At 39.3% G+C, this 27,830-nt stretch overlaps 1 protein-coding gene across 2 annotated transcripts in view; it reads left to right on the top strand.

Moving 5' to 3' along the window:
* Positions 1–566: 566 nt before the first annotated feature.
* LOC118801199 (NACHT, LRR and PYD domains-containing protein 12-like) overlaps positions 567–27,830 on the top strand; it is a 28,237-nt gene continuing 973 nt past the window's right edge. Inside the window, exons 1-8 of one of the 2 annotated variants that reach the window (XM_036561375.1) lie at positions 567–751; positions 2,266–2,362; positions 2,486–3,019; positions 4,766–6,709; positions 12,289–12,462; positions 12,843–13,016; positions 19,720–19,893; positions 27,423–27,469. In XM_036561375.1, the coding sequence (XP_036417268.1) occupies positions 2,316–2,362; positions 2,486–3,019; positions 4,766–6,709; positions 12,289–12,462; positions 12,843–13,016; positions 19,720–19,893; positions 27,423–27,469 (3,094 nt within the window). In that variant the 5' untranslated portion in view covers positions 567–751; positions 2,266–2,315. The remainder of the gene's footprint in view (positions 752–2,265; positions 2,363–2,485; positions 3,020–4,765; positions 6,710–12,288; positions 12,463–12,842; positions 13,017–19,719; positions 19,894–27,422; positions 27,470–27,830) is intronic. The other variant, XM_036561374.1, reaches the window with a different exon arrangement.

Genomic DNA, 27,830 nt, shown 5'->3' with positions numbered 1-27,830 from the left:
GAGAATGAGTTCTGTCCACTGAGCAGGTGGTCATAGAGATCCTGCTGTGGTGATGTGGCCCACAGAAGGGAACACTGGGGCAGAATGGAAGGGACTGGTAGGGGCTGAAACAAGGACTGGACTTCATGGGTACTGGAACCGACCTTCATGGGACCTGGACAGAGCACAAACACAGACACACAACACAGAGAGAGCAGAGCCTTTAGAAAGAGTTCAGCTCTTCGCTGGAACATGTTTCTCTTAGAACTCAGACCAGTTAAACCAGTTTATGGGTGAAAGGTCAGAGTAACTGAAATGAAAACTTTTAGTCAGAAATTTAACTGGAGACAAAACATGTGGACCCCTCACTAAAAAAACGAATAAATAAAAACAACAATAAAAACAATAATGACAATAATAATGTAATATTCAGAGCATTGCTGGTGATGGACAATCAGTGAGATCTGCAGCAGAGTGTAGTTCCAGATCCACTGCTGACGTAATGAGACTGAAATAAGCTCCAACCGGTTTCTCTGGTTCTAAAGAAAACAAAGTTCAGCCGTATTCTGGTTCAGTCTGGACTGAGACAGAGTGAGTTCAGCTCTGTAATGTTCTAAAGGCTGCAGTGGGAGAAGATACTCTACTGAAATGGAGATGGAGTGTCTGTGTTGGTGGTCAGTGATGTTTTTCTTGTAGATCTGCTGTAAATGAACACAGATGAAGATGGACTTGGACTTTCTCACTGAAGACGTCTAGACTAACCTCAGAAAAGGTAACAGTGCTTTCAGTTCCTCACAGATATCACTGAGGAGTTCAGATCTGCATTAATAACAACCTTTATTATAATAACAGCTTTAAACTTAGCAGCTCTCAGAGAAATTAAACACAAGAACATTTCTAAAGCAACAAGAGGAAACTGATTAAAAGAGGATCTAGATTGAAAACGTAGATGTTGATTAAAATCTAGAGTGAAACTATCATTTTAATAAGACTTCATTAAAATCTAGAGTAAAACTATCATTTTAATAAGACTTCATTAAAATCTAGAGTAAAACTATCATTTTAATAAGACAGTTCATTAAAATCTAGAGTAAATAAATATGATTTTAATAAGACAGAGTAAATCTAGAGTAAATAAGGTGTTCATGTGCTTGTTGAGTGTGAGTGTTAAGGGTGTTGAACTTTAGGAGGAAGTGAATTCCAGATGCTGGGTGTGTAGAAACAAAGCAGCTCCACTGGTTTTCTTTAGTTTGTAATAGAACACCTCTAGGAAGCTTTCATAGATCAATAAAAGTGATTAGAAGTGCAATAACATCAGCATTGATCATCATAAATACAGTAAATATGTATAATGTGTCTGTTTATACTGAGATTCTATCAGTAAATACAATTTATTAATAATGAACTGATCAGAGAGAGACAGTAACATTATTGATTATGATTATCAGGATTATAGAGGTGATCAGTTCATCAGTGTCTGATTCCATCAGCTACTCTTATATGAAGATCCTGAAGAGGCCATAACAGGATTAGTCCTGTGGAACTAAAGAGAACTTGACTGTAGCCTAATGGAGAGTCTGAGCCTGTATTAGCTCTGAGTAGAGTGGTCATCTGTACACAGCTGACCTACAGCAGCTCAGAGTGATGGACCATTTACTGAGAGATCAGATTACCTTTCCACTCCAACACCGTCCACCTGAGAATGACCCGCAGTTCTTGATCAACATTACAGAGATGTTTTATTATTATGGAGCTCAGATGAAGCTGAAATATGAGATTTACGTCTCCAAAACGTCACTGTTTACTCAACACTGTTTCCATCACTCTGTATCACAGCTCATCTGTGTTAATAGAGTCTGTTCACCTCAGTTAAATGTGAAATCATCTTTTGTAGTGTTTAGGTGTTTTTATTTGGCTTTTAGATTGAATTTTTTGCGTCCAATCACAGAGTTCATGTATAAATTGATTTAAAACTTAGTGTGCAGTTCTGTGTGATGGACAGTCTGAGCTCTACACAGCCTTCACCGACTGCAAATTAATATCATATAATGACTGATTATGATTAACAAAGACTGGAGCAGCAGAAGATGTGATGGTGCCAGTAGATCTAGAGCCTGTTTGCCTGTGTCTGCTTCACCATCATCCCTAGTACTAGACAGTGGTGGATTATTTTAATTAAAAAAATCCAAACATTTAGTATTATTTCATGATAAGTTAACAAGCTCACTAGTTTACAAAGATTCTTTCTGCATCTTACACACATGTTTATGGATGATCTGTTGACAGAGAGCAGCATCTCCAGCGTCCGGCTGTGTGTGGAGAGTAAAACCTCAGTGATGGAGCTTCATCACTCCAGCAGTGGAGGAAGAACCTCTGACTCAAAGTGAGTAACTTTATATCAGATCTTAATCTGATTAAACAGAAAGAGGAAATCAGAATAAATGAGTCTTAGTGAAGATCATAATCACTCAGCACTGAAATCTCACTGTGGATGAACTTTTCTCAGAGTGAAGCGTGCAGGACCTCCAGAACCCAGCTGTGTGTCTGAGAAGAGGTACCGGTCCATGGAGAACCCTCCTGATTTCAGCAGAGGAGGAGGAGAACCCAGCTGTGTGTCTATGAAGAGTGACCAGTCCATGGAGAACCCTCCTGATTTCAGCAGAGGAGGAGGAGAACCCAGCTGTGTGTCTATGAAGAGTGACCAGTCCATGGAGAACCCTCCTGATTTCAGCAGAGGAGGAGAACCCAGCTGTGTGTCTATGAAGAGTGACCAGTCCATGGAGAACCCTCCTGATTTCAGCAAAGGAGGAGAACCCAGCTGTGTGTCTATGAAGAGTGACCAGTCCATGGAGAACCCTCCTGTATTCAGCAGAGGAGGAGGAGAACCCAGCTGTGTGTCTGTGAAGAGTGACCGGTCCATGGAGAACCCTCCTGTATTCAGCAGAGAAGGAGGAGAATCCAGCTGTGTGTCTATGAAGAGTGACCGGTCCATGATGTTTCCAGCACAGTCCAGTGGAGGGAGAGGATCCTCTGACTCAGGGTAAATATCTGCTCCCAGTAAACAGCAGCTCTGACAGTGAATCACTGTAAACATGTTCCTGATCTCTGGGCTGTAGATCAGTTTATAAAGGCTGGAGTTTCTCACATATTTAATATCAGCAGGACTGAAACCCAGAGAGCAGCTTCTCCAGGGTCCGGTTCTGTGTGGAAGAGGAGTGATGGTCTGAACATTCACTGAACATTCAGTCCTGTGACCCACAATGAGAGAAACATTCAGGACTCTTATTTACCTTCTCGGTTTATATACCCTGTACATAAACTACCACTGTTAAACATGACTTTATTACAGAATTCATGTAGACCAAATAGCTCCACCACAGACCACTCACTTTAATAGACACACAGCTTGGCTAAACTGATAAACTGCTGTCTGGTTTTGAGTCTTGCTAATTTTTAGCAAAAGGAGCATATTGGTGCTGTCTGGGCTTTTGCAGGACATCAGGGTATCACTGACAGGAGAGGGTGGATGACCTGCTCTTAACCTGGAGTCTGTTTATCCAGTGGTGCTGTGTTTATATGGGGTCATTAAACACATATTTTTACAGTGAATACACTCTATGTCAATTTTCATTTTACATTTTCAAAACATGCAATTATAAATAAATAGGTTTATTTATAGTCAGTTAATTTAAACCAGATGTATTTCTGTTACTAATGGTTCCTTAAACCAGCTCTAAATGCTGTTTTAATCTGTAAGGTCTATAAGAAAACAAACAGATCTGCTTTGATTATTATAGTTTAAAGAAAGTGAAAGGAAGTTGATAGTTTAAGTCCATAAACATCCAGAAGGGGGAGCTCTCACTGGTTTACTTCAGGCCCTCTGCATTTGCCCTTCCAGTTCATAAACGTGAGCTGCTCAGGTGTGAGATGATCATTTCAAAAAGCTCCTTTTTCACTTCTGTTAATTTCAGGACTATGGTGAACATATGTCAACCAATAATTCATAACATTGTTAATTAAATCAAAATTTTATGTTTGATGATGTTTATTGCAACATATATTATTTACCAGTAGAGACAGGAAAACAGTACATGATTTAAAGTGGATAATGACATTTTTATAAACTTGTTTTTCATGAATCCATTGTTTTTATGTACTTTTATATATTTTTATTTTTTATTTTAATTTTAGTATTTATTAATGCATTAACATAATTTGATCCATGCTTTATTTTGAATGTATTGTTAAATAATACCACTAATAATAATGATACTAATAATAAGATTAATAATAGTATCACTTTCAACATGCTCACAATTTGCTGAGCAGCTTCAACAAACAGGTGTGTTATTTTCACTGTACACTGAGATTTGTGTCATTAAGAGGTCTGTAGAGCCTCATTACCTAACTTAATGTCAGCTTAGTGAGACCCAAACAGAGCCACACGCCTCAGTACAGGTTTGATTCTGACTGACTGCTGCTCAGATCACAGTGTGTGATAGTGAACCTTTAACTATTAATAACCAGTTCTATAATATTTAAAACCAAATTTAACCTCAATTAATGTTATGTTCTAGTAGTGCACCATTGACTGGGAATATTTATAATTGTTAGTTATGGAGAAATCAAAAGCACAACACATAATGCTAAGTTATCTTGGGAATTTGAGGTAAACACAAAATATTTTTTTGCTAAATAGCTCAAATATAATAAAATAAATGATCACAAGGTTATTCTGGGTATTTGTATTAATGATGTTTGTGTTACTGTGTTTGGTCCTGATTAGGCAGCACTCCACACAAACACCACTGCAGATAAACACTCTGGCAGATATTCACCAGCCAGTGGATGATGTTCTACACAGAGTCTTAGAGAGACACAAAACCAGCATGAAGAACAAGTACGAGAGCTTATTTGAGGGAATCAGAACAGAAGAGAATAAAACCCTCCTGAACAGGATTTACACACAGCTCTACATCATAGAGGGAGAGAGTGAAGGAGTGAATGAAGAACATGAGGTTCTACAGATGGAGAAAACATCCAGGAGACGCTTACAAGACTCTCCAATCAACTGCTTAGACATCTTTAAACCTCTACAAGGTCCTGAAGGAGAAACACGAGAAGAGATCATTAGAGCTGTGAAGGCTGACAGACTCAGACACAGAGAAAGAGAAGATCACAGACCAGAAGAGCCAGAGCTCAGAGCTGTTCTGACTAAAGGCATCGCTGGAATTGGAAAAACTGTCTCTGTGCAGAAGTTCATTCTGGACTGGGCTGAAGGAAAAGCCAATCAGGATGTAGAGCTCATGTTTGTGCTTCCGTTCCGGGAGCTGAACCTGATTAAAGATGATCAATACAGTCTTCATGGACTTCTGTGTGACTTCCATCCTGAGCTCAAAGATCTGGACCCAGAGATTTATGATCAGATCAAAGCTGTGTTTATATTTGATGGTCTGGATGAAAGCAGAATTCCACTGAACTTTGAACAGTGTGAGGAAGTATCTTACATCACCATGACATCATCAGTGGGTGTGTTGATGACGAACCTCATCAAAGGAGAGCTGCTTCCCTCTTCTCTGATCTGGATCACCTCCCGACCAGCAGCAGCCAATCAGATCCCTCCTAAATACATCAAGTGTGTGACAGAGATTCAGGGATTCAGTGACCCACAGAAGGAGGAGTACTTCAGGAAGAGGATCAGTGATGAAGACCAAGCCCAGAGAATCATCTCCCACATTAAGACAGTGAGGAGCCTCCACATCATGTGCCACATTCCAGTCTTCTGCTGGATCTCAGCCTCTGTTCTTCAGCACATCATGAAACAGCCTCATACAGAAATCCCTAAAACTCTGACTGAAATGTACTCACACTTCCTGATCACTCAGACCAACATGAAGAACGAGAAATATGAGGAGGAAGACGAGAGAGACCCAAAGAACCTGCTGGAGTCCAACAGAACCGTTCTTCTGAAACTGGCTGAACTGGCTTTCAAACAGCTGATGAAGGGCAATGTGATGTTCTATGAAGAGGACCTGAGAGAGAACAGCATTGATGTCACTGAGGCCTCAGTGTATTCTGGGATTTTCACTGAGATCTTTAGGGAGGAATGTGTGCTTCACCAGAGGAAGGTCTACTGCTTTGTTCATCTGAGCTTTCAGGAGTTCCTGGCTGCTGTTTATGTGATTCACTGCTATGAGAGCAAAAACATGAAGACACTGCAGATATTTAAACCACTAAACAGAGAGAGGTCTGAGGATGTTCCTCTGGATGAGCTGCTGATGGGAGCAGTGGATAAAGCTATAGAGAGTCAGAATGGATACCTGGATCTTTTCCTCCGTTTCCTGCTGGGCGTCTCACTGGAGTCCAATCAGAGACTCCTACAGGGTCTACTGACCCCAACACAGAGGAGCTTATGGAGAACCAGAGAGCACATAAAGAGTTTAATCAAAGGAGAAAATAAACAACCTCCCATCTCCACTGAGAGATCCATCAATCTGTTCCTCTGTCTGTCTGAAATGAATGACCAGTCTCTCTCCAGAGAGATTCAGGAGTATCTAAACTCAGAGAGACACTCAGAGGAGAAACTCTCTCCTGGACAGTGTTCAGCACTAGCCTATGTGCTCCTGACCTCAGAGGAGGTTCTGGATGAGCTGGACCTGAAGAAATACAACACATCAGAGGAGGGTTATAGGAGACTGATCCCAGCTCTGACTGTCTGCAGGAAAGCTCGGTGAGTGTTACATCTACATTAATACAGCAGATTAATATCTGATTATTGATGATTGATTAAGGCTGAACACATCAGATCTTCAGTTCAGACAATTAAAAATAAATTTTAGTTATTATAGTTTATTATTATGAAGTGCTGCAGGGACACTGCTTGGCCACTTTATTAGAAACCCCCTATTTTTGGAGTTAGGACTGAATGATATATTGTCAGTATACACTGTGATATTGACATTGTGATAGAGCTCTTCAGTTTTAGGAACAATAAGCATGAGCTTATCGTAAATTCTTAAAATTACACTATAAATATTTAAGCATTTTTATAAAAGTACATGTAACTGAGTAAATGTTCAATAAACAGTGTTAAACAGTAGCTAATTTAGATGGCTTTATCTAGAATCAACAATTATATATAATTATAAACCAAGGCTCATTTACATGTCTTTGAATTTTGCACATTAACAGTAAATAGAATTTTATAATAAAGTTCAAGTGATTTTTTACTCTAAATGTCAACACCTTAATTCCATCTGTGGAGAATTACACAGGAGGAGATGAATTTATATGACATTAGAATGAGCTCGAGCTGATTAATTAATTGAACCTCTTATTCTCCAGGGTATATTTTGGTTTTTCCATCTGAATTTTCATAACCAAATCATAAGACAAATTATTCAGTAACTGCATGAAATAACTAAATTTTTATTTTATTTATTTATTTTTTTATTTTTTGGTAATAGTTCCGTCAAATTAACAGAACATGTGTTTTATGATCGCTATATGCTTACAATTTACTGCTGAAAGCCAAAAATCTTAGAAGTTGTTTGTATTATTTCATAAAAATAATTTTTACAGAGCAGATCACTGAAGAGACGCCATCTGTTTATAGTTTAGATTTGTGGAAAAATGGGTCGACTTTCAGTAGACAAAAAATTTGTGAGTTCAGCTTCTTTTAAAGTTTAAAATGACATCACCCATCTATTTGACTAGAAAGAAGACAGTTACAGCTCTCATTCGACCCCCACCTTTAGAATGTAGCTTATGAAATATGAACGTTATGAAGAATATGAAGAAGTTAATCTTACATTCTCCACTTTTCCTAATAAAAGATCTCAAACTATAAAACATTCAGATGAACCCCATTCAGTGACGTTTCACATGTTGAACACTTTGACTGTGTTACATAAAAGAACTCATTTCAGATTTCTAACTCTTTCAGTGAATGAACAGTTACTGAAGTCCGAGCAGTAAAACTGGGCAGTAGGCAGTAAATATTAGGCAGCAAAGTCTCTCTTGGACTGAAATGATCCAGTTAGCGTTTAGCGTCGTCTGACACAAACACACACAATTCACTCTTATTTCAGTGCAGCTTCTCTCAACTGTCCAATACTAAAGACCTGAGAAATGGAAGCTCCGACTAGCAGCTTCAGTGTTTGAGCCACCAGATCCAGAATCTAATTAGGAGTCAGAGAACACTGACCTACCTGAGAGTCAGCCTCGTTCACCTCAGTCTGATACAGACCTGTCATTTTTTCTTTCTATTTATGCAAATTAGCACCATTACAGTGTTAGCAGAGGGACCCGCTAAGTACAGCTTTAGTTTCATATTGTTTGTAGTTAGTAGTTAGAAACCACTAGTAACGCCCCCTTCTGGAATAAAATTGGGGGAGCAGGTTGTGCCGTGTTCTTATGCCCATATTAGGAACTCAGGGTCTGAGCTTCATTTCTCTATGGCCAGAATGAATAGAGTTTCTGAAAAATCGCCTCTATCGCCCCCTGTGTTAAATAAACATGTTCAGAACCCGATATGTTTTGTCCTGTGAACATTCTTTTCCCGAATATCATTGTGTCCTCTGAATTACGAGGTCGTTAAAGAGCTGAAATATGAATATTGCTACATGTGTAAACACAATGTAAACATTCCTTTGAACACTTTGGGGGAAAACAGTAAACTCTTTTTCCACATCATCCAAGGTTCACCGAGCTGCCAGTTAGATAAATAATGGGTTTTAAAACAGATACTGTTTTATTTGTTTTGAATATTGACATAGGGCATACACTTTAATATATGCATGTATACACATGGTGCTATAGATGCTGCCATGTTTGAATTAAAGCTCCTGGAGATCCTGAGCAGCTGCAGGCTGTATGTGATCATCAGGCAGAGTTCTGGATGCTTTTATAGGCTTTTCCTGCTACAGTGCAGGATCCTACACACACAACTCCCTACCAGCAGGCAGAGTGATCCTTGGTGATGGTTGTCTGTCCCTCTTCTGGACGATGGAGACTTCAGCTCCTAAAATAAATACTAAACTCTAATCTAACCTTTGAGTGAACCTGTAGGAATTGGAGTATTTACAGTATTCTCGATATCTGGATTGGCTTTGTAAGGCAGCAGGTTTGTAGAGTTTAACTGTGCATTTTGAATTTTGTGCCTGATTTTTTTTCAATTTTATTATTGAAGAAATTCATGAAATCATTGCTGCTATAGGCTGATGGCATCTGGGGTTCAGTAACTGTTTGGTTCTTAGTTATTTTAGAAATTATGCTAAATAATAATCTAGGATTATTTGTATTGTTTTCTATGAGAGAGGAGAGACAGGCTGAGCGTTCTGCAGTAAGAGCTCTTCTATAGTCTATAAGGAAGTTATAGTCCGCTTAACGTGATAGCTGGTGATGAACGTACATTACCACTAAAGTGAATTTCATATGATATTAGGTAATGATCTGAGACTGCTGTGATTAGGTAATGATCTGAGACTGCTGTGATTAGGTAGTGATCTGAGACTGCTGCGATTAGGTAGTGATCTGAGACTGCTGCGATTAGGTAATGATCTCAGGCTGCTGTGATTAGGTAGTGATCTGAGACTGCTGTGCTCTGGGGGAGAAAGTTATCCATGTTTACATCAAAGGTATTTATGTTTGAAATAAATGCAAGTCTTTAAAAGAGATACATCCTTAATCTTTCAGTGAATCTACTAATCTACTGTTAATCTTCAACTCTACCTTGGAATTTACCTTGTATTTCTTTTTTTAGGTTGTGCCACTTTTTCCTGTAGCCCCAATTCCAAAGGATAGTCCTATCAACAAATAAACAAAGTAAAATTAGGGCTTTTACCTTTGTTAGAGAATAGATAAAGAGATTAAAAGATCCAACATTATTCAACTAAAATTCAAACCAGATTAGGAAAAGTGCTTAAACACACAAGCAAACTACTTCTACTTCCTTTTAAATAATGATTAGCTAATGTAACATTTTATACAATAACTGAGTCTGCATGACTAACTCATTGGTGTCCAGTTGTATCTGCGGAGTGGGGCTGCAGGTTTTCATGATTAATTTTTTTTTCTGATTCCTGTTTTTCCTGATCCTTTATAAAGGGTTTGATCACTGATCTGGTCCCTGAAACAGTGGAAAATGCTCTCTATATTCGGTCAAAATACGAAACCTCAGTAGGCAGCATATTTAAGGTATCTAAGAATTGAGAGCCTTGTTGTCGGGAGCACATATTATGATGTAAAATGCTGTCCATGTAGAGAGATCACTGGGTTTTGAGACACACCCTAAATTTATTTTCGTTTTACTGCTTTTACTTAAATAAAGAAAGTGAATTTACAAATCATTTCCTCAGTTTTTCTTCAATTAACATTCTGTTGAAACCTTTTTTTGTAATTGGGTTTGTACATATTTTGTTGATATATGAAGTGAATAGAGGTAAACAGTCTCTGCAGCAAACTATTTTTTACATATTATTTGTCTGCAAAGTAAAAATAGACAACTTTGGCTACAATCATCAAATGTTCTGAGAAAAATAAAGCAGCATTTGATGATGTTAACTGTAACACAAAGGGGTGGATCTAGTATCCTTTGGGGTTGTATGGCAGCCAGTGGCTCAGGAAACACTGCACAGATAATGGAAGAATGGATTCCATTGAATATCAGTACATTTTGGTAGGAAATGTGAGTCAGTTGTGAAATGGAAGATGAAAAGAGGCTTGTGCTGGATTCTACAATAGGACAGTGATCCAAAACACACCTTACAATCCATTATGAACTACTTTAAGAAACTGAGGCTGAACCTTTTGGAATGGCCCTCACAGTCCAACTCGAACATCATTTAAAATCCGTGGGTAGATTTTAAACATGCTGTTCATGTAAGAAGAATCAAGAATGTGTGGGTGAAGATGTCCTAAAATGTGAACAGAAAGACTACTAGCTGGACAAAAAAAGAGATGAGATCTGCCAAAAGGGATGGTACTGAGTACTGACTAAGTATAGAGTCCAAATTTTAAACATTCCACATTTACTGTTTGCTTTTTTCTGTGTTTAGTATTAATCAAATATAAATTAACTTTGAATTGGTGATATATTTTTAAATAGTTTGCTGTAGAGGTTGTGTTTTAGTGTTATGGGTTGAACAAACTTTGGCATCATCTTACAGTTTAATGTTCAATTACCTTTTATTTGCTTAATCAAAATATTGAGAATAAAATAAAATGTGGCTTTTTAGTGAATCCACCAGTGTAATTTTTGTAAGAGCTAATTTGATTCATTAGGCCTTAATGCACCTGAGGTGTGGATAATTCTATAGCATAATAACCCCTGAGGATTTTAAGCTAAAGATAATTGACTTGTACACAGCAAGAAAAGATTATAAAAGATATCTAAACACTTCCTGTTTGTAATTTTCACTGTCGAAAATGCCGTTAAGAAAAAAACGTGTCGAGACAAGATCAGAAAGACCATGAAAAATAGTGAGATATTCAGAGTAAAACCCCTACACCACTGCCAAGGACCTACAGGAAGATTTGGCTGGTAATAGTGATGCTAGTCATCTGTGCAGTGTTGTTGTACAAACATCATATACATGGAAGGGTCATCAGGAGGGTAATCAGAAAAAACTAATCTCGTTACAAAAGTCAGTGTCTGAATTATGAAACAGCAGTTAGATAAAGCAGAGGCATTGTGGAATCACATGCTGTTGTCGAACTCTCTACAATCACCAATCCACGTTTGGAACTAAATAAACAAATAAAGTAAAGAATGTCTTGCCAGGTGTTCAGCATTGGGTTGGCTGTTTTATGCTTTGTGGTTGTGTGCCAGCCAGTGCCAGGGCTGCAGAGCTGAACTAGTATGTTCTGATTCATGCTCAATATTTAATATTCATTTTACATGGTTTTAGACTTCTACTGAATCTCTTTCTCTATCCATCCTTGAATATAAAAACACTAAAACTATAAGGTGCTGCTGAAAAAACATGGTATTCTTTTTCTCTTAATCTATTCAGGAATGATTCTTTCAGTATATTGCGAGATCTGTTCTAAGTTTAATTATATCATATGCTGGCTGACTTTTTGTGGCAGTTAACTTTTTGTGTTACTAAACAGGAACTTCTACTTAGAGAGAAAAAACAGTAGCTGTGTTTTTGTTTTAAATGGGATCACATGGATGAATAATCAAGCTGTGAATATCTCGTGTACTTATTTCTGAAGGTAAAGTCAAAGTAGAATGTAGAGAGTAAAGTAATTCTATTACAGTTCCCCTGATTACACCATGTACTATATTTATTCTGACTTTTACAGACTAGCTGGGTGTAGTCTCACCACAAATTCCAGTGAGAATCTATCATCAGCTCTACAATCTGTAAACTCGTCTCTGAAAGAGCTAGACCTGAGTAACATTGACCTTCAGGATTCAGGAGTGGAGCTGCTCTCTGCTGGACTGAAGCACTCGCACTGTAAACTGGAGACACTCAGGTGAGCTTTGTGTGAATTCAATTTTAATACAAAATTGACAGACTATAATAATATTCATTTCACATGGTTTTAGACTTCTACTAAAAATGCTTCTTTCAGCAAATTGCAAGATCTGTTCTAAATTTTATTAGATCATATGCTGGCTGACTTTTTGTGGCAGTTAACTTTTTATAATCCTAAACAGAAGCTTCTACTTAGAGAGAAAAAACAGCAGCTGTGCTTTCTGATTTAAATGGGATCACGTGGATGAATAATCAAGCTATGAATATCTTGTGTTATTATTTCTGAAAGTAAAGACAAAGTAGAATATGGAGAGTAAAGTAATTCTATTCCAGTTTCCCTCATTACACCATGTAATATATTTATTCTGGCTTTTACAGACTAGCAGGGTGTGGTCTCACCACAAATTCCGGTGAGAATCTATCATCAGCTCTACAATCTGTAAACTCGTCTCTGAAAGAGCTAGACCTGAGTAACAATGACCTTCAGGATTCAGGAGTGAAGCTGCTCTCTGCTGGACTGAAAAGCTCACACTGTAAACTGGAGATACTCAGGTGAGCTTTGTGTGAATTCAATTTTAGTAAAAAATTGACAGGCTATAATAATATTCATTTCACATGGTTTTAGACTTCTACTGAACATCTTTCTCTAGCCATCCCTGAAATATAAAAACACACTAAAAGTATAGTGTACTGTTGAAAAAAAAAACATATTATTCTTTTTTTCTCTTTGTCTTTTCAGAAATGCTTATTTCAGTAAATTGCAAGATCTGTTCTAAGTTTAATTAGATCATATATTGGTTGGATTGTTGTGGCAGTTAACTTTTTATGGTCCTAAACAGGAACTTCTACTTAGAGAGAAAAAACACTAGCTGTGCTTTCTGTTTTAAATGGGATCACATGGATGAAAAATCAAGCTATGAATATCTTGTTCTTATTTCTGGAAGTAAAGTCAAAGTAGAATATGGAGAGTAAGATAATCATTTCTGTTGCTCTGGTGAACTTCCTGTGAATAATTCTTGAATAGAAATAAGCTGATAAGGCACTATAAAATGTAAACATAAAATACTAACAGAATTCTTTAGGATATTTGAATTCTATTGTTTCTCTCACTCTAACCCAGACTGGCACATAAAAATACTCAAATAAAATAATGTATGTTATCTAAACAATATGAGATTCAAAACAATCAAAAAGGCAGACAGGCTACTTTCTTTCAACATTATGGGAAACACCATTTTTACAGTCTGATACTAGACAGATCTCTAAAGTACATTAATTCAATTTGCTATATTAGACTACTTTGTTGCACCTCAGCTCTGTTTAAGCATTTCGTTTAATATGTATTGGCTATCAGTATAATATCGACACAAAACATTTACATATGTACAGAGCTGTGGAAAAGTATTTTCTGATTTCCTCAATTTTGAATATTTGTCACACTAAACAGTTTTAGATAATCACACAAAAAGTAACATAAAACAAGGGGAACATGATTAAATGTAAACACTGATTTTAAGTGATTTCATTTATTGAAGGGAAACAGTCATCCAACACCAACTGGCTCTATGTGAAAAAGTAATTGCCCACTGAGTTACTCATTAAGTCAATTAATGATATTTACTTGATATTTGGGATCAATTAAAATAGACACCCCCAGGCTTGATTACTCCCAGCCCTGTTAAATCTAAACACCACTTAAATATAACTCCTCCAACAATGTTATGTAGGCCAGAATGTCTCAACAAGCAGCAGACTACGCCACGATGAAAAGAAATTCCAGAAAAGTGAAACTGGTCTGGAAAGGGTTACAAAGCCATGTCTAAGGCACTGGGACTCCAAAGAACTAAAGTGAGAGCCATTATCTCCAAATTGAGAAAACTTTGATCTGTGGTCAATCTTCTTAGAAATTCCTCCAAATGACAACTCATCCAGGAAGTCACAAAAGAATCCAGACACACATCTAAGAAACTGCAGGCTTCACTCTCAGATAATATCAGCGTACATGACTCCACCATTAGAAAGAGACTGGAGAGGAAAAAAAAATAAATAATAAAATAATGAAAATAAGATGAAAATGGTAAAAAAATCAGGTAAAACAGTGTGAGGCAGAGTGGAGGTGGTCAGAGAGTAAGAGTTTAAGTGACCGAGTGACCCAGCGAGCTGAGCTGTAGTGGTTCCTGTAGTGAGGGTCCAGCTCGGTGGTGCTGTAACTAAAAGCAGATTTTCCCAGTTCAGTAAAAACTTTCAGTAACTGACATGTGATCCAACCACTGGAGCGAGTCTGATAAATACCATTATTTACAGACGTCATTGAAGTAATATATGCTGGCATACAGCCGGAGAGTGTTTTATAAATAAAAATAAACCAGTGTGTTTATATATATATATATATATATATATATATATATATATATATATATATATATATATATATATAGAATATAACTGTTAAAACTGGGCCCAAAATTGAACCTTGTGGTTCCTTTGGATATGGTCAAATAATCTGATTTGTAATTATTCAGTGCTGCACATTGTTGTCTGTCTGAAAGGTAATTTGGGGTCCATTTTAGTGCGTTTGTATCAAAGACAATCTTTTGTGAGTTCCTTCAAAGAAGAGTGTGATCAACTGTATCAAACGCTTTTCATAAATCAATAAAAATGGCAGCACAATGCTTCTTCCTGTCTGTGGCCATATAGAGATCATTTAAAACCAGTGTGGTAGCAGAGATCGTGCTGTGTCTTTCTCTAAAGAATTCTCTAAATAATTGGGGCTGCCAGACGCAGGAAGTTAGGGTCCAGCCCATCTTCACCAGTAGTCTTTCGTGGATTAATAGTAGTAAGAGATTTATCTACTCTGATTGGAGAGAAGAGCTGGAGTGTGAAGAGGCCATGGCTCTGGGTAACAATAGAGTTCATATCAGTTTGACCTGACAGCAGATTCGAGTCTGTATTTTCAAAAATGTGCCCAGCTGCAGCAAAATGTGTGTTAAAAGCTCTACAGACTTCCTTCTGATCAGATATCAGCTGATCATCAACTATAACGCTGGTTGGAAGGGTAGAGGAATTGTTTTAAAGGATTTTACAGTTTTCCAAAAGTTTTGAGAAGGGTCTGGCTGCAGACATGCACTCTCAGCCTACATGCGCCACCAGCCTATTGATGACGTCAGTGCACGCTCTGCCACAACAGTGTTTTTGTCGGTTTTTTGAGGGAAAACAGCGAACCATGAACTGCTGGGCAACAAGAGTTACACTGAATGTATATTGATGTTGCCATACTAATAATAAAGTAATTAAACATAGAAACTTTCAAAATAAAACCTGCCACGATGATAAGACATGAATGTTGGATTTATCTGCAGAAAAAACAAAAAGGCTACTGAAACTCATGAAAGCCATGCTAAAACGATCAGAACCGCTTATCAACACCCGTAATATTGATTTAAAATAGAACTCATTAAGGATTCTAGGAGGTTGTGACAACGTACAGTCAACGTGGTACTGATTACTTTTGCTGTCTCATCAATGTCACAATCTCCTAGAAAGTTGTCAGACAACATTGTCTTAACTTTCTGAGGAATTACATTTCAACATTGTGAGAATGTAGAAAAGCACCACGCAGACGACACTGTGGGCACTAAAACAGTACGTTGTCACAAGGTAGCTGTGTTTGCAGGGCCGTTAGGAATAGAACCTGACGGTTTTGCTTGCTAACGGGAATTGTCTTGATGGTTGCCGTTAGAGGCCATTAGGAAACGATCAAATTTATCTGGAATCAGTCACAGAACACCGGATTAAATGACCAGAATCCTTTACCGTGATATCAACTCTTCAGGAAAACACAGAATACCACTAGTGACTACTGGACACCACCAGGACTAACAGACACTGAGGAAACTTCACTAGTAAACCCCCTTCTCTTGATTCTCTGTCTATTCTATAAAGGTTAAAATCATTTAAGGCCACACCTTCATCACTTACAGACTGTCTAAGCCAGGTCTCTGTTAGTATTAAAATATCTGGATCAGATTGTGCAATCAGGACTTTAAGTTGATCCATTTTATCTTTCTGAAGTCGGCTTCTAATGTTAAGATGAATTATGCCTAAACCTTTTCTGTTTTTAAAACTCTCAAGATCTGTTATAGAAATTACTGCAGGGTTTTCTTGTGAGTATAAGGTAATTAGAATTGGATCAATAAAAATCAGATTGTCTGGATTAATAAAACCATTAAAAGTTTTCACTTCTTTGATATTTCTTTTTGATGAAGAGCTGGTCCTGGGTCTTCTACTCAAAACTACAGAAATACTTGAGTTTGAGGTTTGTAATAGTCATCTGGAGTTAAAAGGTAAAAATGGATTTACCACAGTCTTGTACAGAAGACAGCAGGCTTGTGAAGTCCTTTTTCAGCAGTTCTGATTTCTGATATCGTTACATCCCACATGTATTACTATCTTCTTTACTGAGTCGTATTTCTTTAGAAGACTGGGGAGCTGCTGTGTAATGTCAGAGACTTTTGCACCAGTGATAGAGTGAACTGTACGGCTGTGTGGTGCTTAACGTTTCTGATGATTGAGTCACCTACTGTTAGTGTGAGGGTTGCGGGTCAGTGGAGGCTGAGGCAGGGATGGACGATGGGTTTGTGGCTCGGTAACCAGCGGTGGTGGGAGACGAGGGGTCAGCGCGGCAGAATTCCGGTGTAGGGAGCAGGCGGTCAGGCTGTCAGTGTGGCAGCTGTGAGGGAACTCGGCAGAGTGGCCATGTGGAGGTGGAGGTGGAGATGGCCTGGGGAAGTTTGGCTGTCCGGCCGCGTCCAGCTGAGAGGTGCAGTGGTGGGCCCGCTGCACAGTTTATGGCTGGAGAGCTTACTTGGATGTTCTGCACTGATGACTGTTTGTCAGCAAAAGTGGCCTCTTCCAGCTCCTCCAACACAGAGAATCTGTTGCTCAGGTGAACCTTTCGTGGAATCGGGTGGCGGGCGGAGCGCCTACCACCATGCAAACCCCAACCTACAATGGACCACGGCTCAGCCTGGCACGGCGTGGAGCAGCACACCTCCCTGGCCTTGGGTTTAGCTCCTAGCTGAGGCCAGTGATCCTCGTCCTGGACAGCTGTAGCAGCCACTCAAAGACTGCAGCCTAGCCTGGTGCTGATTGCCTGCATTGTAGCCAGCAAGGAGTCGAGGAGATCCTCATCGTTTTTGATCTGGTAGAGCAAGAGATTCTTTCTTCAAGTTCACAAATCTTCTGGCTCAGTTGCGCACAGCCATCACGTCCAGCTGGAGAGCTGAGGGGAGGCATGGCCCAAAAACAACTCGTTGATTAAAGTAAAATATAACAAGCAGTCCGTAGTTTAAAGTAGTCAGTGCAGGGGCTCAGACAGATAAAAATTTAGCACTTAAAACAAGGCTTAAAAAAGGTAAAAAACAAAAGCTGGGTTGCCCAGTTGGGCTAAAAAAGGGCTAAAAGCTAGGCTAAAAACAAACCAGCTCAGCTGTGGTGCCTGATACTCTGCTCTGACGCTGAGTGTTTGGTTACACTTGTTCTTGCAAAAGGTGGCACAACCAGTTATTAAGTTTATGGGCAGTTACTTTTTTTTAATGATCATTTGAAAATTTTTCATTTTTTCCTCAAGTTATCCTTGTTTTATATTACATTTTATATGAGTATCCCAAAACATTTAGTGTGACAAATATGCAAAATCAAAGGAAAACAACAGCGTCTCTTTCCTCTCAATCACCTGGGCTGAAGATAGAGATGGGACATTTATAGGACGTTTGATTAGAAGAAGGAGAAATATATGAAAGAAAGTAATGAAAATACAGTGTTTGAATTTGAACAGTGTTTGAACTTTATTTAAGCTGAATGTCTCAGTGCTCAGCCCAGCAGAGCTCCTGTAGTGGGGCTGACTGGCTCTGTGCATCAAACTTAGGCCTCTAATACTAGAGACAAATAGACCACTGTAGTCGTGTCGTCATTTTGTATTCGGCGCCATACTCTTGTGCCCATGTAAGGAACTCTGGGTCTAAGCTTCATTTCTCTGTGGCCAGAATGAATAGGGTTTTCAAAAAATTGCCTCTATCGCCCCCTGTGTTAAATAAAAATGTTCAGAACCCGATACGTTTTGTCCTGTGAACATTCTTCTCTCAAATACCACTGGATCCTCTGAAATATGAGGTCGTTAAGGAGTTGAAATATGTATATTGCTACATGTGAGCTAAAGCTATTGCGCACTGAATTCACGTCATTAGACTGGCAGCCTCCTTAAGCAGGTTTTGGCAGTAAATATTTCCATGTTCAGACTGAGAGGAAATGAAAAGGAGTCAGAACAAAATCAGCAGGTTTCCCTGCAGTTCTCTGAGTTCTCTAAATTCAGCCTCATAGTTTAACACAGGTAGTATTTTTAATGAGGAGTTTTAGTCTATCAAAATATCCCACCCAGAAATTTTATTTACGGTTATACCCGTAAATATGCGCTACAGTAGAACATTTCGATAAGATAGCATAACTCATCAGAGCACCGACACAGCCTGCCTTGGTTTCGTGTAGCTTAGCGCAGTAGCTTTAGCTTGCATGTAGCAATATTAGTATTAAGGCTCTGTAACAACCTCGTAATTCAGAGGATTCAGTGATATTCGGGAGAAAAATGTTCACAGGACAAAACGTATTGGGTTCTGAACATTTTTTAACACAGGGGGCGATAGAGGCGATTTTTTAGAAATGCTACTCATTCTGGCCATAGAGAAATGGAGCTCAGACCGGGAGTTCTTAATATGGGCATAATGAGGACTACAGAATGACACACAACTACAGTGGTCTATGGGCAACAAGGCACGTCACCTACTGAAGACAAACACAAGCTCAGGTACAAAGCTGAACTCAAGAAATGGGTAAACTAACAGGGAAAGTTAGAGAAGGGAAAGGAACAAACTGAAAACACTGCAAAAAACAGAAGAAGCGGATGTGAACTGTGGAACTATGGGTTTGAAAGCTTACTGCAGGTTCATTTTCTGGCAATCTTGGGGCTAATGCTGTCAGGAATCCAGGTGGACTGCAGTAGGGCTTTGTGGTTTGAAGCCCATTTGGTTTGAAGCCCATTTTTAAATAGATTAATTTGAAAATAAAAAGTTTTCGCTACAACTTTCACTCATTGTCTCTATCAGTTCTTTGTTATGAACTGGCTGGAGGCCAATTCTGTACTGCAGTTGGGTTTTGCTGTAATTAAATGCTATCTGTCCATCTTTTTCTTTCCTTTCTGCAGATTGTCTGGCTGTATGGTTACAGATGAAAGCTGTTCTTCTCTGGCTTCAGCTCTGAAATCAAACCCCTCCCACCTGAGAGACCTGGATCTGACCTATAATCACCCAGGAGAGTCTGGAGTGAAGCTGCTGTCTGATCTACTGGAGGATCCACACTGTAAACTGGAGAAACTACAGTGAGTTACTGACTTACTGTCTCTGTACACAGACTGACTGTGATTATACACATTATACACATTACTGACTGAAATGTTTTACTGTAGATGTGTTTGTTTTTGAATTGTAACTGAAGACATTTTACACACTGAGTTTAACTTCTTACAGACTGACTGAACACATCTTACACTGAGTTTAACTTCTTACAGACTTATGAGAGGTCATTTAGGCCAAAATTTTAACTTACCTCTCCCGCTCACTTTTAAACTCTCTCACATTCACTATCAAACCCTCGCACACTCACTATCAAACCTCTCACATTCACTATTAAACTCTCTCACATTCACTATCAAACCCTCTCACACTCACTATCAAACCTCTCACACTCACTATCAAACCTCTCACACTGACTGTCAAACCCTCTGACACTCACTATCAAACCCTCTCACACTCACTATCAAACCCTCTCACACTCACTATCAAACCTCTCACACTCACTATTAAACTCTCACATTCACTATCAAACTCCCTCACATTCACTATCAAACCCTCTCACACTCACTATCAAACCTCTCACACTCACTATCAAACTCTCTCACACTTACTATCAAACTTTCTCACACTTGCTATCAAACTCACATTCACTATCAAACTTTCTCACACTCGCTATCAAAGTCTCTCACATTCGCTATTAAACTCTTACACTATCAAACTCTTTCATACTCACTATCAAACTTTCTCACACTTGCTATCAAACTCACATTCACTATCAAACCCTCTCACACTCACTATCAAACTTTCTCACACTCGCTATCAAATTCACATTCGCTATCAAACTCTTTCACACTCACTATCAAACCCTCTCACACTCACTATCAAACTTTCTCACACTTGCTATCAAACTCACATTCACTATCAAACCCTCTCACACTCACTATCAAACTTTCTCACACTCGCTATCAAATTCACATTCGCTATCAAACTCTTTCACACTCACTATCAAATTCACATTCACTATCAAACTCTTTCACACTCACTATCAAATTCACATTCGCTATCAAACTCTTTCACACTCACTATCAAACTTTCTCACACTCGCTATCAAATTCACATTCGCTATCAAACTCTTTCACACTCACTATCAAATTCACATTCACTATCAAACCCTCTCACACTCACTATCAAACTTTCTCACATTCGCTATCAAATTCACATTCGCTATCAAACTCTTTCACACTCACTATCAAATTCACATTCACTATCAAACCCTCTCACACTCACTATCAAACTTTCTCACATTCGCTATCAAATTCACATTCGCTATCAAACTCTTTCACACTCGCTATCAAATTCACATTCACTATCAAACTCTTTCACACTCACTATCAAACTCTCTCACACTTGTTATCAAACTCTCACATTCGCTATCAAACTCTCACTCTCGCTATCAAACTCTCACACTCACTATCAAATTCTAAGGTGTTCTTGATAGTGAGAGAGAACTTGATAGAGTGTATGAGAGAATTTGATGGTCGCGTTTTCTGATTGGCCCAGAGAGTTATCATTTAAATGAGCAGTTTCTGATTCGCTTATAGTCAAATATGCCCGTCCCCCACATGCGGTAGTTCACTCTTAAAAACAGATGGTTCTTCAAAGGTCCTTTAGTAAAGACAGGGGTTCTATATAGAACTAGGAACACAAAAAGAACCATTTGCGTGATTAAAGAGCTCTTTGGTGGTGAAATTGTTCTTCAGATTGATAGACAATGTGCTGTAGATGGTTCTACATATGACCGAAGTCTTTTTGGTATTATAGAGGTCCGTGTATCTTTGGGTCATTCCATGTTCATTTAAAAAACAGTACTGAGAAACAGAAAAATGGGTCAATTCTTGTTTTTTATTCTGTTATTGTCAGTGGAAAAATCAGGAAATAGCTTCGTTTCACAGTTTCACAAACTAATCATAAACTTCATTATAGTGACTGTGTTACAGCTCCAGAGTAAACGATTAAAGCTGTGAGCTCTGCTGTCCTGTGTTCATATTGTTCATATGATACTGTGGCGGCTCCGCTTTCGAGAAAGAGCTTTAGAGGCGTCTTATGCAGAGCTGTGCCGTGGCTCCGCCCTTAAGGGACAGTGTTGTGGTTTAATGATGTTAGTGTTGTTGTTCTGTTAGTCTAAATGTATGTGTGTGTTATTCTGTAGCCTCTCCTGTGTCGCCTTCTTCACCATCACACTCATCACTCATCTCAGAGTGAGGCACCAACAACCAGCGCCTTCAGTACATTAAACTAAACTCTCACTGTGTTCAGCTTTAGGTCCTGATGTGCTGTTTGTTGTGAAGGAAAAGTGAGGATTAACGATTATTTACACACAGGAACAACCGAATAATAATAATAATAATAATAATAATAATAATAATTTATATAGCACCTTTCATACATTAAAAATGCATCTCAAAGTGCTTCACAATACAAAGTAAAAACAACAGAGGAAGAAGAGAGAAAAAGATAATCAAAAATAATAAACAAATAATAAATAGAAGAAAATGGATTCATTCATAAATACAATTTAAACTATAAATAAAAAGAAAGAAAAGACAATAAAAATGTAGCAAGATTAACATAAAAGTAAGTAATGTTCCAGTAAAAACAAAGGAAACAACAATAAAAAACGAATTAAACACTAAAATAAAGTTGTAGTTTGTTGGTTGTACTTGCAGGACGTCCTGTGAACAAAGCATTACAGTCGTTAAGTCGAGAAAACACAAAATCATGGACCAGTTTCTTAGCATATTGCAGACAGAGATCAGGTCAGACTCGTGCTGTATTCCTTAGATGATAAAAAGCAGTTTTGGTAATATTATTAATTATAATATGTGCATTAAAAGTTAAATCACAGTCTAGATTTACACCAAGATTTCTACCTTCAGTTTTTATTTGTACAGCCAGATTTCCACGTCTTTCATTCACATTGTTCCTCTTTGCTTCACTACCAATTATAATTATTTCTGTCTTCATTTAGCTTTAGAAAATTGCTGTTCATCCAGCTAACTATGCTGGACAGACACATAGTGAGCTTATCTACTGAACTGACATTGTCTGGAGCCACAGATATATACAGCTGTGTATCATCTGCATAACTATGAAAATTGATGCCCTGCTTCCTAATAATCTGACCCAGTGGCAGCAAATACAAAGAAAACAGAAGTGGACCTAGTACAGAGCCTTGTGGTACACCACAGAGAATATCATGATCCGACATATGTTCACCTCTGTTTACAAAATAGTGTCTTCCAGTTAAATATGTAGAGAACCAGTTTAACACAGTTCTATTAGGACCAACCAAGTTCTCAAGTTGACTTAAAAGTATTCTGTGGTCTATATTGTCAAATGCAGCAGTTAAATCCAGAAGCATAAGTACCGAAACATCACCAGCATCAGCATTTATTCTCAGATCATTCACCACCTTCACTAAAGCAGTTTCAGTGCTGTGGTTTGCTCTGAAGCCAGACTGGATTTTTTCAAGAATATTGTGTTCATTTACGAATTCATTAAGCTGTGGGAGGCTATTTTTTCAATTATTTTACTTAAAAATGTAAAATTGGTCTGTAATTGCTAAGAACTGAAGGATCTGTTTTTTCAATAGTGGCCTTACAACTGCTGTTTTGAGTGTGTCTGGAAAAGTGCTGGTTTCCAAAGTACAGTTTACAATGTAAACTGACAAAGACTGTCAAATACTTCTTTAAAATTGCTGTTGGAACAGGATTTAAAACACAGGTGGAGGAATTTAACTGCATTCTTTCTGAAGTTCTGTCTCAGTTATCTTTCTAAAACTATTCATAGTGTTTAGCTGTTGAATAAAAATAGTCTATTGGTAGTTTTGGAGTAATAAAATGTGACAATGTTAGTGATTTTTCTATTAAAAATCATGCAAAATCATTACATTTTGATCTTGAAGTGTCATTGGTTGAATCATTGGTGAATTTAGGATTTAACAAGCGATCAATTACCTCTGTCTCTCTGTTTGTACTGCATTGTTATAAATATTAATACAGTTTTTAAGAATTTGTTTAGTTTAGTTTTCCTCCATTTCCAGTTTGCTCTGCGTCCCTTTTCAACAGGTTTATCTGTTCATTTTTCCATGGCATTTTTGTGGTCAAGGACTTCTTTAGACCGCTCATCAGACGTGCCAAACCAGACCAGAAGCGAGTGAGAACCTGGGCGCCAGGAGCTATCTCTGATCTTCAGGACTGTTTTGAGCACACTGATTGGGAGACGTTCAGAGAAGCAGCAACCTCCGGTGACTCCATCAGCCTGGAGGAGTATACAGAATCAGTGACTGGCTACATCAGCAAGTGCATTGATGATGGTACTGTCTCCAAACTCATCACAAGTCACCCCAAGCAGAAACCATGGATGACTGCAGAGGTGCACATGCTGCTGAGAACCCATGACAAGGCTTTCAAGTCAAGGGACAGAGCAAGCCTCAGGATAGCAAGAGCCAAGCTTTCCCGGGCCATCAAAGAGGCTAAGCGTGCCTACTCAAAGAAAATCCATAATCACTTTCAAAACACTGCTGACACACGGCGCATGTGGCAGGGCATCCAGGCCATCACCAACTACAAGACACCTCCACCTGTTTGTGACGGTGATGCCTCCCTTCCAGATGTGCTAAACAACTTCTATGCTCGGTTTGAAGCACAGAACGGCACGGCGGCGAGGAAGACCACACCTCCTCCAAATGAACAAGTACTGTGTCTGTCCACAGCTGATACGCAGAGAACTCTACACAGAGTCAACCCATGAAAAGCTCCAGGATCCGACAGCATACCGGGCAGAGTGCTCAGATAATGCGCTGAACAGCTGGCTGATGTTCTCACGGACATATTCAACATCTCTCTGAGCACTGCAGTCGTTCCAACGTGCTTCAAGTCCACCACCATCATCCCTGTGCCGAAGAAGTCTCCAGTGTCCTGCCTCAATGACTACCATCCCGTTGCACTCACTCCAATCATCATGAAGTGCTTTGAGAGGCTTGTCATGAGGCACATCAAAGACCAGCTCCCTCCTTCACTGGACCCACTGCAATTTGCATATTGCCCCAACCGCTCAATAGATGATGCCCTCTCCACCACAGTCCACCTGGCTCTCACCCACCTGGACAATAAAGACACCTATGTCAGAATGCTGTTCATAGACTTCAGTTCAGCATTCAACACCATCATCCCTCAGCAGCTGATTGGAAAACTGAGCCTGCTGGGCCTGAACGCCTCCCTCTGTAACTGGGTCCTGGATTTCCTGACTGAGAGACCTCAGTTAGTCAGGATAGGTAATAACTTCTCCAGCACCACCATACTGAGCACCGGAGCCCCTCAGGGCTGTGTCCACTGCTGTTTACCCTGCTGACTCATGACTGTACTGCAAAGTACAGCTCAAACCACATCATCAAGTTTGCTGATGACACGACTGTGGTGGGTCTGATCAGCAAGAATGATGAGTCAGCACAGAGAGGAGGTGCAGCGGCTAACAGACTGGTGCGGAACCAACAACCTGTCTCTGAATGTAGACAAAACTAAGGAGATGGTTGTTGACTTTCGAAGAATGCGGGGTGACCACGCCCCACTGACCATCACTGGCTCTGCTGTGGAAATCGTCCAGAGCACCAAGTTCCTCGGCGTCCACATCACAGAGAACCTCACCTGGTCCCTCAACATCAACTCCATAGCCAAGAGAGCCCAGCAGTGCCTCTACTTCCTACAGAGACTGAAGAAAGTTCATCTCCCCCCTCCCATCCTCACCATATTCTAAAGGGGGACTGTGGAGAGCATCCTGAGCAGCTGCATCATTGCCTGGTTTGGGAATTGCACCGCCTCCGACCGCAAGATCCTACAGCACATAGTGAGGACAGCTGAGAGGATCATCAGGGTCTCTCTCCCCTCCATCATGGACATCTACACCACATGCTGCATCCGCAAAGCCACCAGCATCGTGAACGACCCCATCCATCCCTCACACAGACTTTTCTCACTGCTGCCGTCTGGCAGAAGGTACCAGAGCATCCGTGCCATCACTGCCAGACTCTGCAACAGCTTTGTTCCTCAAGCGATCAGGTTTTTAAACTCACAAGGACTGAACTAAATCCCCCCCTACACACTCATACACACCTCTTTTGATGCTCTACTTGCACTATCTATCTGGAACATTGCTGCTAACACTGTGTTTACACTGTTTTTACTACCTCAGTAACTGTTTTACTACCTCAGTAACTGTTTACTACCTCAGTAACTGCTGTGTTTGTTTGTTATCTAACATAACTTACAAATCACATCACGTTAAAAATGTCTGCACCTTATTCCACTACCTCATGTCCAGAAATCTGTGCTGTGTCGATGCTGCACTGTCCTGTCTGTTTACTGTGTCTAATGTCTGTTTAATTTATTGTATTTATTGTATTGTTTTCTAGCTTAATTGTTGTTTGCACACTGTCTGCACATTCGCACTTTGTAATTTTGTACTTTTGTACTTTTTGTTCCTTGTTGCACCGTGTTGTTCCTGGAGGAACATAATTTCACTCCACTGTGTACTTGTACATAGATGGAATGACAATAAAAGCCTCTTGACAGGACTTGATTTATAGCTAACTAGCTTAGCAGAGTGATTTAGAGTTAACTAGCTGAGCAGTGTGATTTAAAGCTAACTAGCCTAGCAGTGTGATTTAGAGCTAACTAGCCTAGCAGTGTGATTTAGAGCTGATTAGCCTAGCAGTGTGATTTAGAGCTAACTAGCTGAGCAGTGTGATTTAGAGCTAACTGGCCTAGCAGTGTGATTTAGAGCTAACTAGCCTAGCAGTGTGATTTAGAGCTAACTGGCCTAGCAGTGTGATTTAGAGCTAACTAGCCTAGCAGTGTGATTTAGAGCTAACTAGCTGAGCAGTGTGATTTAGAGCTGACTAGCCTAGCAGTGTGATTTAGAGCTAACTAGCTGAGCAGTGTGATTTAGAGCTGACTAGCCTAGCAGTGTGATTTAGAGCTAACTAGCTGAGCAGTGTGATTTAGAGCTGATTAGCCTAGCAGTGTGATTTAGAGCTAACTAGCTGAGCAGTGTGATTTAGAGCTAACTGGCCTAGCAGTGTGATTTAGAGCTAACTAGCTGAGCAGTGTGATTTAGAGCTGACTAGCCTAGCAGTGTGATTTAGAGCTAACTAGCTGAGCAGTGTGATTTAGAGCTAACTAGCCTAGCAGTGTGATTTAGAGCTGACTAGCCTAGCACTGTGACTTAGAGCTAACTAGCCTAGCAGTGTGATTTAGAGCTAACTAGCCTAGCAGTGTGATTTAGAGCTGACTAGCCTAGCAGTGTGATTTAGAGCTGACTAGCGTAGCAGTGTGATTTAGAGCTGACTAGCGTAGCAGTGTGATTTAGAGCTAATTTTAGTTTTATCTGGACCGTAAGGTCTGAAGGGGGTTTTATACCGTAACAATCTGTTTTACTCTTTATTTTAGTTTGGTTTTTATTTGATATAGATCTATAAATGTGTGTGTTTGTTCTTCAGGGTGGATCATGGAGGGAAGATCAGGATGAAACCAGGACTGAAGAAATGTAAACACACACACCCACACTATACACACACAACACACTATACACTATAGACACACACCCACATATACACTATACACACACATCTCATACAGTACATACAAACACACATTTTGACACACAAACATAAATATCATACAAACACACCATACACACATGTACACTCTCATATCTTACACACACACACCCATACACATCATACACTCACATACACTGTAAACACACAAACATTATATACACTCACATTAAAATTCTCTATGTCTCCTCTGTGTGTGTGTGTGTGTGTGTGTGTGTGTGTGTGTATCTGTGTGTGTGTGTCTGGGTGTGTGTGTGTGTGTGTGTGTGTGTGTGTGTATCTGTGTGT

This window comes from Colossoma macropomum, unplaced genomic scaffold, assembly GCF_904425465.1.
Source record: "Colossoma macropomum unplaced genomic scaffold, Colossoma_macropomum, whole genome shotgun sequence".
Taxonomy (NCBI): domain Eukaryota; kingdom Metazoa; phylum Chordata; class Actinopteri; order Characiformes; family Serrasalmidae; genus Colossoma; species Colossoma macropomum.
Note: the sequence above shows the minus strand (reverse complement) of the source record. Positions and strands in the feature narration are given on the sequence as shown.